General features: G+C 38.4%; 1 protein-coding gene across 1 annotated transcript in view; it reads right to left on the reverse strand.

Annotated features, from left to right (window-relative positions):
* The window catches only part of LOC110263216, a 24,638-nt gene continuing 13,129 nt past the window's right edge, over positions 3,960–15,468 (reverse strand). Inside the window, exon 2 of the mRNA XM_021104195.1 lies at positions 3,960–5,295. Within this exon, the coding sequence (XP_020959854.1) occupies positions 4,283–4,729 (447 nt within the window). The 5' untranslated portion in view covers positions 4,730–5,295 and the 3' untranslated portion in view covers positions 3,960–4,282. The remainder of the gene's footprint in view (positions 5,296–15,468) is intronic.

The raw sequence follows: 15,468 nt of genomic DNA on the forward strand, positions 1-15,468 counted from the left end.
GGAGTTAAGAGCTTACCCCGATACCCTATATGGGCTGGGGGATACACCAATAAAGCCACTAGGATTCATACCCCTACACACAACCTTTGGAAAAAGGGTGAAGACCAAAACTCTAAGCATCGACTTCATAGTCGTCGATGTGGGTTCAGCCTACAATGCTCTAATAGGCAGAACAACCCTAAATCGGCTCGGAGCAGTGGTGTCCACCCCACCTTTGCATGAAATTCCCAACACCAGAGGGAATTGCAACCATTAGGGGATACCAGAAGTTGGCAAGAAAATGTTACAATGAAAGCCTGAACCTGAGAAGAAAGGGCAAGGAGGTGCACACAATTGAGCTCGGAGGAGCCAGGCTAAAGAAGAATTGCGACCACAACCCTGGGGGAAAATTTAGGAGGTACAGATTGGAGAAGAGGAAGGAAAATATACCAATATAGGAGCCAACCTGAAAGAAGAACTGAAGCAGAAGCTCATAAGGCTCCTACAAGAAAATTTCGACCTCTTCGCCGGGAAAGCCTCCGACATGCCGGGAATAGATCCCGAGCTCATGTCGCATAGACTGTCAGTGTACCTGGGATCGCGACCTGTTCAGCAAAGAAGACGAAAGCTCGGATCTGGATGGGCCCAAGTAGTGGAAGAGCAAGTACAAGCCCTCCTAGAAGCTGCCTTCATCAAAGAGGTTAAGTATCCGGCGTTGCTGGCAAATGTGGTGCTAGTCAAAAAACAAAATGGCAAGTGGAGGATGTGCGTCGATTATACCGATTTGAACAAGGCGTGCCCTAAAGACCCATATCCACTTCCAAATATTGATACCTTAGTAGACTGCAGCTCGGGGTATCAATACTTATCGTTCATGGACGCATATGGATACAATCAAATCCCGATGTATAAGCCGGATTGAGAGAAAACATCTTTCATCACGCCAAGAGCAAACTATTACTATGTGGTTATGTCTTTTGGGTTAAAAAATACAGGAGCCACATATCAAAGGCTGATGAATAAGGTGTTCGCACCTCACCTTGGGAGTGTAATGGAAGTCTATGTAGACGACATGTTAGTAAAAACCAAGGAGGAGGCCGACCTCTTAACTGATCTCTTGCAAGTCTTCAACACCATTGGGATTTATCCTTACACAAAGGGGGATTGAAGCCAACCCCGACAAGTGCAAAGCAGTCCTAGAAATGAAAAGCTCGACTTGCTTAAGGAAGGTCCAGCAGGTGAATGGCCGACTTGCAGCCCTCTCCAGGTTCTTGGCAAGATTAGCGTTAAGATCCCTACCACTCTTCTCTCTACTAAAAAAAGGATGCTAGTTCGAATGGACTTCTGAGTGTGAAGAAGCATTCCAGGAGTTCAAAAGGTTTTTAAGCCAATCTCCCATTCTGACCCGACCTAAATTTACGGAAAAACTCGTCCTGTATTTGTCCGTAGCCGACAAAGCTGTAACATCAGCTCTAATACGGGAAGACGAGGTCCGACAGGATCCTGTGTACTTCACCAGTAAAGCTCTACAAAGCCCTGAGTTAAGGTATCAAAAACTTGAAAAGTTTGCGTATGCCTTAATCGTAGCCTCTCGAAGGTTACGGTCTTATTTTCAAGCACACACAATAAGAGTTCGAACAAACCAGCCCATGAAGCAAATCCTTCAAAAAATGGATATTGCGGGTAGAATAGTTCAGTGGGTCATAGAGCTATCCGAATTCGACCTTAAGTACGAAACTCGGACGACAATTAAAGCTCAATGCCTCACCGACTTCGTGGCAGAATATGTAGGAGATCAAGAGGAAGCCTCCACTACGTGGGAGTTATACGTGGATGGATCCTCTAACAAAGTCGGAAGAGGTACATGCATAATATTAGTTAACCAAGAGGGAACCCAAGTAGAAGTCTCCTTCAAATTCGAATTTCCAGCTTCTAACAATCAGGCAGAAAATGAAACCTTGATTGCAGGGTTAAAATTGGCCGAGGAAGTCGGAGCAACCAAAGTAGTTGTGTTCAGCGACTCTCAGGTGGTAACCTCCCAAATAAATGGAGAATATTAGGCTAAAGACCCCAACATGAAGAGGTACTTAGACAAAACCTTGGAGCACCTTAGGCGTTTTGCAGAGACCGAGGTCAAGCACATAACTCGGGATCTCAACAGCAGAGCACATGCACTCTCCAAACTAGCAAGTACCAAGCCAGGAGGGAATAATAGAAGTCTGATACAAGAAACTCTCCAAGAACCCTTAGTTACAAAAACAGAAGGGAGACAAGACGTCCTTGAAGTATCCAGATTGGACCTCGGATGGATGAACCCACTAATCGAATACATGAAATTCGACATCCTACCAAAAGAGGAAAAAGAGGCCAAAAAAATTCGAAGGGAAGCACAAAACTACACTTTAGTAAAAAATATCCTCTATAAAAGAGGTATATCCACACCATTGTTAAAGTGCGTCCCGACCTCAAGGACAATAGAAGTCTTAGAAGAGGTCCATAATGGTATCTGTGGGAACCATCTCGGAGCAAGGTCTTTGGCTAGGAAAGTCATACGAGCCGGGTTCTACTGGCCGACCTTGTAGAAAGATGCCACCAAATTCGTAAAGAAGTGTCAGCCATGCCAAATGCATGCAAACTTCCACATTGCTCCCCTGAGGAGCTCATTAGCATAACTTCTCCATGGCCTTTTGCAAAATGGGGATTGGACCCCAATCGCCTGGACAAGTAAAATATCCAATAGTGGGAGTAGACTACTTCACGAAGTCGGAGATTCCTCTACAAAAATATTATCACAAGGTATGGAGTCCCTCACTCCATTACTACTAATAATGGAACTCAGTTCACCGACTCCTCCTTCAGAAACCTAGTAGCCAGTATGAAGATCAAGCATCAGTTCACCTCGGTAGAGCACCTTCAAGCAAACGGGCAAGCTGAAGCAGCTAACAAAGTCATACTGGCTGGGTTGAAAAAACGGTTGCAAGATGCGAAGGGAGCATGGGCTGAAGAACTCCCTCAAGTGCTATGGACTTATCGGACTACACCTTAGTCTGCCACAGGAGAAACACCCTTCCGACTTGCTTATGGCATAGAGGCCATGATACCAGCCGAAATCAACGAACAAAGTATAAGGGTGAGCTTCTACGACGAGGTTGGCAACATAGAGGGGAACAAAGAGGAGCTCGAGCTACTCCTTGAAGTCCGAGAACAATCCCGGGTAAGAGAAGCAGCGTTAAAGCAAAGAATGACAAACAGATACAACAAGAAAGTCATTCGAAGAAGCTTCATCCCAGAAGACTTCGCCTTGATCAGAAATGACATCGGAATCAACAAATCAGGAGAAGGAAAGCTTGCTGCTAATTGGAAAGGGCCATATAAGATAAGTGAAGTCTTACGAAAAAGATACTACAAGGTAACTGACTTGAACGGTACCGAGCTACCAAGGTCGTAGCATGCTTGTAATATGAAAATGTACTATAGTTAAAAAGCAAACTCCACTCCCTGGTGTACTCTTTTTCCCAAATTCATTATTTTTTTTTTCCAAAAGAAGGGTTTTCCTGAAGCGGGTTTTAACGAGGCATCAAAGTGGAGGCTAGGGAAGAGTCTTGAAGACTCCCCTAGTAGCAAAAGAGTACCTTTATCAAATGAATAAAGATCTTTTTACTACATCTGTTTATAAATTCCATTAGTTGTTATCATTATTCTACGAAACGCACCAACTTAAACTCGATAAAACGTGAAAATCCCATGCCCGACCTACGTGGTCAGCAGGATAAAACGACGAGGTATAAGTCGGTGTAAAGAGGTTACACGGTCGATCATAGTAACTCGGAATTTCAAAACTTAAAAATGACTACTTAGTCAGAGAAACCGAGAAAATAGAAATGCATCGCAAAAATAACCTAATTTACAGAAACTCAATAAGTGAAAATTGAGTACAAGGAATACAAAAAGAGACGAGAAAACCAATCAAAAATCAAAGGCAGAAGCTGTCTCAAGTCTTTGAAAAATCAAGTAACTTAGATAAAGCACAGCCTGCCAAGATAAAAGGTGTTTTCAAAAAGCAAAAAGATCAAAAGAGGTTTCTTAATAAAAACCTAGCAAATTGTAGAAAGCATGCACGCACAGGATATTTCTTAAAAGCCCTTATCCAAAAAAGGGCAAGTTAAACTTTTTTGTTAACGGCCATAAAAGGCCAGAAAAGTCAATAACAAACCACCACAAAAACAACAAATAAAATTGTTCAACAAGGGGCCCACAAGCCGGGTCCCAAATAGCTCAAATCAATTAGAAAAAGAAAAAAAAATTAATAGTCACCAGTAGGAAGAGAGGTCGGATCAGCAGCAGGGGAGGACGGAGCAGTCTCTTCGGCAGCAGGGGTCGGAACATCTAAAGACGTCGGCTGAGATCCCTCCAGTTGATCCTCACGAAGAGGAGATTCCATAAGTCTTTGCCCACGGGTCTTTAGCTCAGAATCCGTCTCAGGTCGGGGAGGAGAAACAATAGTCCCATCCACAACAATCTTATCAGGATCAAGAGGGGAATGATCCAGGCCAGGAGCAATAACTCCGACCTGCTCTTTGAAAATTCTCCAGGCCTCCTCCGAGCTCTCTGCCAGAGAGTCCTCCAAATCTTGATAAGCCTCCAGACCTTTCTCCAGCTCCCGTTGGAGATCAATGTTCTCGGAAAAGACTCGGACATAATTCTTTTCTGCCTTCTCCTTAAGGCCCTCTGCCATGGCACACTGAGCCATCAACTTCTTCTCCCGATCCTAAAGTCGGGACCTCTCTTCCTTCAACCCAGCAACTTGCTCTTGGAGCCTCTTCTCTTCCTCTTGATAAAGGAAAATCCTCCCCTCTAACACTTCAACTTTTTTGGTAGAACCCAAAGAGCTAAGGAGGGTCTTCTAAAAAATATCAAGAAGTTTTGTACATACCCCAGTAGCCCAAACACTCCCCTGAACCAGGATATTAAGATGGTTTTGAACGAAAGCATCATCCATATTAATTTGAGTATGGGGAAAGATGTGATTCTGAACGAATTGGGGACCATCAAAATTCCTAGAAGAAGAGCCAGACCCCGAGGTCTTATGCTTCTTTTTCTCAGGTTCAGGAGAAACTCGGGCTTGAAGAATGGGAGGAGGAAGAGAAGAGGCAGAAGCAGAAGTTACCATAATGGGACGAGAAGATGTCCCCAGATCACGAGGAGGATGAGGTGGAAGAGTGCCGGCAGCCCTTGCGGCATCAATCCTTTCCCGCGACCTTCTCTTGGCATCCTGAACCTTTTGGTAGGAGGCGCTGGAACCTTTCTTCACCATCTCTGAAAAGAAGAAAACAAAGAGTTAGAACTACAAGTCGGAAGGCTACAATTTGGAAGACTACAATCAACAAAAAGAAAAAACGAAAGCTACCTAATTGGGTCCGTAGAAAGCTCGGAGATCCCAACAGAAATTTCTTAGTGTCCAAATAGGGGGCCCTTCCCCAATCATCTCGGAAAAACCCCACGATAGTCTCCTCTACCTCATCCAAATCTTCCAGGCTATATTTCTCCACTAGAGAGGCCTCTAGCCAATAAAGAGGAAATCGGGGGTTGGAGTTCTCATCAAGGAAAAAGGGATGGTAACCCTCTATAGTTTGGTCTTTGAAAAAGAAATTCTTGAAATCATGAAAAGATTCGTCAAACATAGAAAAAACTTTCCGGCCTTGAATGGCCTGGAAAGAAATCCACTGTTGCTTGTTATTTTGCCCACTAAAGGGCTAGGTCATATGAAAAAGATAGAAAAAGATCCTTAAAGAGGTTGGAAAATCCAGCTCTCGACTAACAAGCTGATAAATTTTCATGAAACTCCAAGAGTTGGGGTGAAGCTGGGTAGGAGCAACTCGGCAATGACATAGCACGCTTAGTTCGTAGTCGAAAAAAGGCAGAAGGACCCCTAGACGGGTAAAAAGGCAGTCATACATAAAAAAGAAATGAGGGTCAGCATCGGCAGCCTTCCCAAAACAAGCCCGGTCTTCAGGACCCGGGGCAATCAACTCGTACTTGGGCTCATCATCATCAGAGTCACAGATCCTGTGGTGGGTGCAGAGGTCGGTGATGTAGTCTGTGTCTACTAAGGGTTCCTCCCCAAGAACAGTATCGTTTACCCACTCAGAAACGTGAGAAGTCATCTTTTTCGGTAAAAAAAATAGGAGAAAAGGCGACGAAACCTACAGAGGAAAACGGAAAAGGATCAAAAATAGGGTCTCTAAAAGGCCAAAACAATCCCTCAAAGGAATAGAGTCACTAGACCAACCAACAGACTTACTACAAACACGCAAAAACTCCTCTAAATGTGCAAAACAAAGCATTCAAATAAAGAAGAGAAAGAAAAGACTAATCTTCGAAGCAAGAACGAGCCGGCAACAGCGAACGCAGTACTCCAAGGAAGAAGGCTAAAAGGCTTTCTCTTTGAGGATTGAAGGTAAGAGATTTCAGAAAACGAAAGAAGATAGAGAAAAGAGAGGAAAAAGTATTTATAAACATGCCATGGGCAAAATGGTAAACTTGACGCAGTCATTAAAGAAACGCGCCGTTGCCAATGTAACTGCTCCCACGTGTAAATACAAAACCCATAACAGACACGGCATTTGATTAGACGCGACTGTTGAGAAATTTGAATCACGTCCGTTTTAAAAATCACGTCGGTTTCTATGACACATCGGCTACAAGCCCGAGTTCATATACTCGAATCCAACTCATGAAACAAAAGATTGGACTCGAGTAGGGGAACTGTTCATACTCTGGCCCAACAATAAGGCCCAGGTCCAAATAAACCAAAAAGGCCCAATCCAAAGATTGGCCTTTGCTATCAACCGACCTCCTTATAAAGAGGTCGGATTGAATGCAGACTCCACTCCAAAGAAGTCGGGGTCAAAGGATAGCTGGCAGATAACACTTATTCAAATAAGTAACTGCCCTTAAAATCTCTCAACCCACTTCCAGGAGCCATATCTCAACTTTCCTAAGATAAAGGGACGGTTATCCACCTTAAAAGGTGGAACTACTCCAACAGTGGTTATTGGTTCATCACTATAAATACACTGACACCCCTTAGGTATCTCTAAGTTCTAATACTCTTTAAAACCTGCTTACCCCTATGCTAACTTAGGCATCAGAGTGTCTTTGCAGGTACCACCCCCATCCACTCAACGCTTGGGCCAATCTCACAAGCCCAATCCATTCACTTTAGGTTACCCACGTAATATATATATATATATTGAAAATGTTGATGGTGGATAGGGGGTTTAGCAAAAAACAATGGAAGGAGCTTTTAGTGCAATTTGGAACATCATGAAGGATTTAAAGTCAAGACAAACAGACAAAATATATTTCTATTCTTTCTTGCCAAAGAATTTGATGTGATTAGGGTGGAAAGTGGTTATTCATGACTTTTCAAACAATTCATGATCTATTGGAAAATGGTGGAATCCAAGCATGACAGTAGAGGAAGAATATTTTACTTTGAGACCCAATTTAGATCCAAATGCGGAGAATGCAAGAATTTTGCAAAACAAAAAATCTGCAGCAAAGAGGACGACAAGGTAGAGATTGGGGGAGGCTTTGGAGGTTGATCATTTTTCGATGAGGAGGAGGGAGGGTATAATTATCAAGATAAGGGTTATTCTGGATGTAAGTAACACACTAAAGCAGTCCATCAAAGTCTCTAGTTTGGATAAATATGTTTTTGAAAAACTATTGAAGTAGAAAAATTAGGCACTTACTGTTATTTTTGTGAGCATATCGGGCATGAATCTATAATATCGTATTTTTGAAGAAATCAGCGATGCAACATGAGGTAGAAGAGAAGTGGAGTAATGAGCTTAAGGTCCAGCAGATAGTTTGGAGAGTGGAGGATCAAAAAAAGAAATTCGAACCCAAATCTGCGAAGGAAGGAAAATGAATCTACACAACTACATCACAAACCTACACTAGATAGCTTACTCAAAAAGTTTCTCTGAATTTTCTTTCTCTAAACTGAAAATCAACCAACCCAACCTACAACCTCAAACACTCAACCTCAACCTAATTATCCAAACCTTCATACACTATAGGAAATTCGTTGAAAAACTCTTGACGTGATAGTTACTGTCAAACTGTTAGCATTACTTTCATACACTAATGGTAAGCGTGGTAGTTTCGTCGAACTATTAACATTGTCGGCGCGAATTTGAATTAAAATGGTGTGCCTACCGTCGGAATTTGCATTGGATAAATCCGACGGTAATTAAATTTTCAAAATGTATCATTTTCCTTAAAGAAACCAATGTTACTGTCAGATATTTTTGATGGAAAATCCGACGGTAAATCTAACCTAAAATCAAATTCGCACCCCTCCCTCCTTTCTGCGTCTTTCCCCTCTCTTTTTTCTTCTCTAACCACCACTGCAACCGGCCTCTATTGTCGTTGCCAGTGACATCCATCGTGGCCATCGTCATTACCACGTCACTGCCCCTTTCTATGCCATCGTAAGTGGGTGTTGCGTGAGTTCACTCTCTTCTCTCACCACCATTAGCCTTCATTATCGCCGCCATTATGGTTGTTGCCACCACCGTCACTGCCACTGCCACTGTCCCCTTCTCTACCATCGTGAGTTAGTGCTGCATGAGGGAAGATCATGTTCAACCTCTTTTAGTTGCTGTTGTCGCTGCCGCTGCTTCCACTGCTACTGCTATCACTGCAGAGAGGCACACCGCGGAGAGGTGCCGCCGTCACTGTTGCTTCCACGCTTTTCTCTCAGGGTAAGCTTTTGACTTTTATTTATTTATTTATTTATTTTCAAAAATCTAAGTTTAGGTTAGATTAATTTTGTTAGATTAGGTTGAGTTTAGGGTTTAGGATATTAATATATTAATTTTGTTAGATTATGATTGATTATGATTTAACTAGGGTTGATTAGAGTTTATTGTTGAAATAATTTATAGTTATTAATATAATGTTTAGTTAGGATTTATTTAAGGTTTATAGTAACTTAGAGTGATTAGTGTTTAGTTAGAGTTTATTTAGGCTTTAGAGTAATTCAGATTGATTAGAGTACTTATTGTTTATTTCAATTCGTTATTGTTAGTTTAAAGGTTAAGTAAGATTTTGGTCCCTAAGGTATAGGCCGAAAATGTTTTTCGCTCCCAACCTTTTTTTGCAAACAAAATCGTTCCTAAGGTTCAAAGTAGTTTATAAATAGTCCTTTTGACCTAAATTTTAAAATTTTGGACTAAATTACCCCTAACAAAAAATTAAAAAATTTTAAAAAAAGAATAAAGAAGCCATTAATAGAGGCAAGAAAACCACAATGAAGCCATTAATGGAGCACCAACAACAACAACATATAATATTCAACAACAACACAATATTCAAATTCAAGAACAACAACAACAACAACATCTCTTCTTCTTCTTCATCACAGCATCAGCAACAACAATAATAGAATCAGAAGCAAAAATAAAAGAAACTAAAGAAATAAAACTTAAACAGTGGCGACGAGCGTGGAACAGCAGCGATAGCAAGGAACAGCGATGACAGCGAGGAGCAGCAGCGACAACAACTTTGTCTTCTCCATGATGCCGTCTCTACCACGTCCGCTCATGGACGTGCTTCTCCTCCACGAACGGTTTCAGATCTCCTCTTTGTCCCTTCTTTAGCGGCAATTTTGGAGCACAGAGGCAACGGCGGCAGCGCGGGGGTTCCAGTGAGCTTGTGCATTCTCTCTCTCTTTCTCTTCCCTGCATTCTCCCTCTTTTCTCAATCTCTCAGATTTTTTTCTTTTTTTATTTCAAAAAAATGTTGTGAAGAAGAAGAAGAAGAAGAAGAGATGATGTGATAAAGAAGAAGAGATGTTGTGATGAAGAAGAAGAAAAAGAAGAAGAGAAGGGTATTTTGGTCCGAAAGACGATTTTAAAACTACGTTGAACATTAGAAACAATTTTGTATGAAAAAAAAGGTTCGGGACAAAAATAATTTTCGGCTTATACCTTATAGACCAAAATCATACTTAACCCTTAATTTAATTTGTACATTAGGCTAATATGTTAGTTTAATATAGGTTAATTAAATTAGTATAGAGTAATTAGAGTTTAATTTTTTTTATCAAGTTTGGTATAGGATATTAACATAATAATTTTGTTAGATTTGGTTAAATTTTAATAGGGTTTAAGGTTTAAATTAGTTTAGAGTAATTAGGATTGATTTATAGTTTATTGTAAATCAATTTTTATTTAATGGTTGGAGGAAAAAAGATCACAACTTATAGCCAAAGCAAGAATCAAATGGTTCTGATTCAAGCAGTACAATAAGATCAAATGACCTCCACAAAAAGGAAGAAAAAGCAGCAAACAAGGAAAGAAGACAAGCTCATCGACCTCAGCTCAGACAAACGCCTCAGAGGCCCAAGAAGGCCCAAAGCGAAGGAACCACCACTACCAGAGAGCGGTTGGACAAAAGAGACAAAAGATATCCCCAAAAGATAAGATACAATAACCAACTTATTTCAAAGGAAGATCATCAAGGCACTACTATAAATACAATGGAGCACCCACGTATAACTCATACTCCAATTCTACTAAAAACCTACCTAAAGCTTGTACTGACTTAAGCATCGGAGTCTCTTGTAGGTACCACCCCCTCCGATGATCGAGGACCATCAACGTCTTGAGCTCCCACAAGTTGGGCCCGGCAGCTCAGTCTAGATCTGAAGATCTCCTCCGAGATTGACCTCCCTGTTTCAGGTAACCCTCGGAACAGATAGCTTCAAGCTTTGGAAGTATTACCCTTCAATAAAAGGAGTAATCAGCCAAGGATTGAAGAGCAAGAACTGAAAATATGATTTTTTCATAGCTTTCAAGCTATTCATATATTCTCCTTCATATTGCTTTATTAAATATTTTCTTTTTTCAGATTATCTTTCTTTGATTTCTCATAGTAAAAGGCATTATATGAGGTATTTGAGAAATCCATATGAGAGAAAAGGCAAAGAGAGTTGAACTTGGAGAAAAAGTATTAAATATGTCAATATCTTTTGATATATTTTTTGTTTTGTTTCATGATCCTAAGAGGTTTCCCTTGCTAAGTTAGGTGAGCACTTAGTGTTGAGAGTCTAGGTTGAGAGCCTAACCGAAACAAGATTAGTTAGAAGCTTGTGTGTTCAATTCATAGATAGGATTAGGAAGAATCCTAAGAAATTGGTGTTTGTAATCTTGAAAAAGATAGTGAAAATTCTACTACAGTTGTAGTGGAGACTGGGTGTAGGCCACATTATACAAGGTAGTTAAATTAGGATACATGGTGGTGTAAGCTACTATTCTCTGCTCTATTTTATTCTGTTTGTTCTAAGATAAAATAAATTTTTTCCTGCATAATCGCTAACTCAAAAATAGCAGTAACAAAGTTTCAGACTGTCTTTGGTGTTCAAGTTTTAAAAGATAAAAAGTGGTTTAATCTTCCCTTTTTATAGGCTATTAAGAACCTTTACAATTGTTTAAACTTTGAAAATTGACAATTTTTTTGGTAGAGATCTCTAAATTAAAGAAAAATTCTGTCAAATTTTTGTTAAAATTGTTACAAGTCATGTTTGGTTGGTAAAAGCTAAAAATTACATTTGATGGAGGTTGCTAAGTATAGCCAAAACTCTGTCAAAATTTTTAAAAAATTTAACAAGGAGGTGTTGGTTATTTGTTTTGATACATACTTGTAATTGTTTATGGAAACTGAGATTTTTTTGTGGAGGTCCCTAAATTAAGAAAAAACTCTACCAAAATTTTTTATAAAAAAAAAAATTACGTTGTGTTGTTGTTTGAAATTCTAGGTTATTTGTGGCAAAATGATTTCAAGTCATCGCTTGTGGATGTACGACAGGGATAAAAAACAACAAGGGGAATGAAACCTGAATTCTTTGAGGGGATCGATCAATTTGTTGCTTTTGTGTTCAACACAGAACCTTATATTATATTGCATGTTATATGTTAGACTTATATATAGGATAATCATTCTATGTATTACATATTGCATTTAGATTATGATTCTTTTAACTATTTTAATTATTTATTTAAACTAGACATGTCCAGCAGAGGCAGTGTCAGAAGTTGTCCTCGTGGTTGGGGTAGAGGGCGGGTGACTAACCCTCTTATGACTATCAGTCACCCTTTGCATCCGGATTTTGCGACAGATAAATCCGACAGCATTTTTCATTTTCTTTTTAAATTAAATTTTATTAAATATATTACCGTCGAAATTACTGAGAGAAATTTTTTTACGATACTTTGGGCGCGAAAAAATAAAAATAGTGCCAATGTTATTATCAGATTTTTTCTGACACACCAAAATGGGCATTCTGCAACGTTTGCAACAGTAATTAGCCTTGGAATTCAAAAATTTACCAGCAACCATTTATTGGCATTATTTATACCGTCAGAATTCGTCTTATGATAATTTTGACAGTTTTAAATGTTTCTTTTTGTAGTGATAATCCCAATTTTCCAATACCAAGCGAAACTTACCCACAAAACCAAATTCTACCCTATAATGAAGCTGATCTAATTTTAGGAGGGATGGAAGTAGTGTTTAATCATTTTCATATGTTTAATTTGTTTGCGTTTGCTTAATTGTATCGTTTGTCTAATTGTATATCTTACATAATTAAGTGCTACTTGCCTTACTTGAATCTACTTGTGTATTCCTTGTTTGCATTGCTTGTGTCTACATAACTGAGAGGTCCCTCATGCTGTGTCAGTTGACGCTGATGGCTGTCCTTATTGAGATGGAATGACAAAATGGTTGAATAATAAAGGTAAATATTGAATGAGATGATTTGAACATCCTGAGTTGATACAGTAGAGTGATTCCACTTGCTACAAGCAGAAAGTTGTTGTGATGAGATAGGGTTACTAAGTCGAATTATCTGAGGGCTGGTTCTAGTTTAAGATTTTTTCTATTGGAGAGTGGTGGAAATATGAGAAATGTTGAATTAGATTTATGCCCCCTTATGATAGTTGCCTAAATATGGATTAATAAGAACTTAAGATGGATATGATGAGGTATGGAGTTTAAGATTGTTTAGTGAGTTCGTGTTACCTTATGTAGTATCTATTTGGCACTTTTACGGTACTGAGAACCCATGGGTCGGGGGTTCTTATTCCGTATATATCTCTTGTTTTTTAGATGCAGGTCCTGAAGCTCAGCAGTGAGCTGTGGTTCATCTGAGAGATTGCGAAGCTTATTGAACTTTTGTTTATATTTTGTTTAGAATCTCTACGCACTTATTTTAAAAAGCTCATATGTATGTATTTATTTCTTTTGGAACTTGCCTATAGAGGCTTTAATGTATCTTTTGAGAGTGATAGGGAAAACACTGTTGTCTACTGATTTTATTTCTATATCCTAGACAGTCTGAACTTCGTAGGTTGCGACTAGTGGCTATTATATATATATATATATATACCTTGTCTTTATCTTATTCTTCTTTAATGTTTAATTTTATTTTCACTTTCCGAATGCGCCTTATTCTTTTTCATCGATACGCGAGTGTTTCCGTTCACGATTTTACTTTTACTTTTTTTCAAGCTTCTCGTTTAATAATTCCTTTGAAATATATATGTATTATAAATTCACCTTGAGGCGTACCACCTTATTATCATTGACTTATGACTCAAGCATAAGGATTTGAATGTTAGGATGTTATAATGCTGCTGGAATTTCAACGGTCCTCACAGACAGCGCCAATGTACAAAACTGTACCAATCGAATACGAGATGGAACTTCCTTAGTTGATGATAGCATCCGTTGGTCCGGCAGGATGACGAGGCTGAATTCAGGGAGCGTGAGGGTGGTACCTGCAAAGGCACTCTAACGTCCAAGTCAGAAAATTAGAGAGGTAAAAGATGAGTGTGTAGAGTTGAATGATCATACTTGAGAAGAGCAATTAAATTCTCTTTTGTAAAAAGTGTAAATTATCTTATCTGTTAGAGAGATTCCGCCATTCCAAAATTTAACAGGTTTGTTGGGATTTGGGGCTCGCTTAGATGAGCAGTTAGTTGAGGGCCCATGGAATCCGGGAGATTGGATCTGTAACAAATTTATTTTACACAAAAAGAGAGTATTAAAATATTGGTTAAGTTTTCTTTGTCTGATTTTAAAGTTATAGTGATGTTATATTAAGCTGCATATGTTATGTTCTTTGAGTGCGGCTCTCTTCTGGACTTGTGCTAGTGCAAATATTTATGCACAGGATTTTTTTACACAATTAATTGATTTAAAAAAATTATATATGAATCAAAAACCTTTTAAAAAAATGAACAAATAAACTATACTAATTTGAATTTGATTGATAACTTAACATGGTTGACAACATAATATATTAAATAAAAAAATAGGGTGTTTTCATTTTAAAATTTAATATGAAAGATCTAAAATATATATTCACATAATATGACACACACCATCATATATCATTTTGCACCAATCATTATTGCGTAATACAAATTTAATCATTAGATAACTTATATTCAAATCGGTGATGATATATTAATATATAGGCTAATAGCCTAGTACATGGAATGTTTCCCCTCCCTGTAAGATTTAATTAATTAAATCTGTTGAAAAATGAAATGACAGCATTGTACACTATGTCTTTGGCATTGACCCCCATAATGAAATCAACATGAGCATAGTCTTTGATAAACTGAACACTAAGCTTATCAACATCATGAAACTTTAGAGAATCAAGTAAAGTTTGCACATCAAGAACATCAGAAAGAGCATCTCGACCACCATAGCTGAGAAATAGAGGTAGGTCATGAGGGATATTAGATAGGTTGTAAATTGGAGGGGATGCTTTTCCATAGATTCTAATATTTTGGTCTCCTCTCCCATAATTAAACTTTGCCACAACCCCACTTCTAACAACTGCAAAAAATAGTTCACAAATATTTAATCATTGGTAGATTAAAATTCACAAATTATTTATGGTAGTATGTAATTACTAATGAACTACGACGTACTCTGGGCAAAGTGTATCAAATTCTTTGTTGATGTTGACTGAGGTTCATTCTTCAAGAATAGACTAACAGCTGAAGAATTGAGGCAACAATTATTACCTGAAAAAAAAATTGAGTGTAGATAGTTATTAAAATGCTATGTCTAATTCAAATTCATTACCATGCATTTGTGTATATTTAATTATTTATATTTATGGTTTTATATATTTTTTTTCTAACAAAATAATAATTAACCAACAAAACTAATGAATATTTTATTATATAATAATTAGACTCCTTATATTCAAATAATCAAGTCTTTTAACACCATATAATCAAATTTCTTATGAATATAAAAAATTAGTTATTTCTGTTTTTTTTTATATTTCTATTGTAATTTTATCATAAATATAAATCTAATTTGATTGTATTATTTCTGAAGTTTTGTAATAAGTGTAAATCAAATTACTTATTTATAAAACTTAATTAAAAA

This window comes from Arachis ipaensis, chromosome B06 (genome assembly GCF_000816755.2).
Source record: "Arachis ipaensis cultivar K30076 chromosome B06, Araip1.1, whole genome shotgun sequence".
Taxonomy (NCBI): Eukaryota; Viridiplantae; Streptophyta; class Magnoliopsida; order Fabales; family Fabaceae; genus Arachis; species Arachis ipaensis.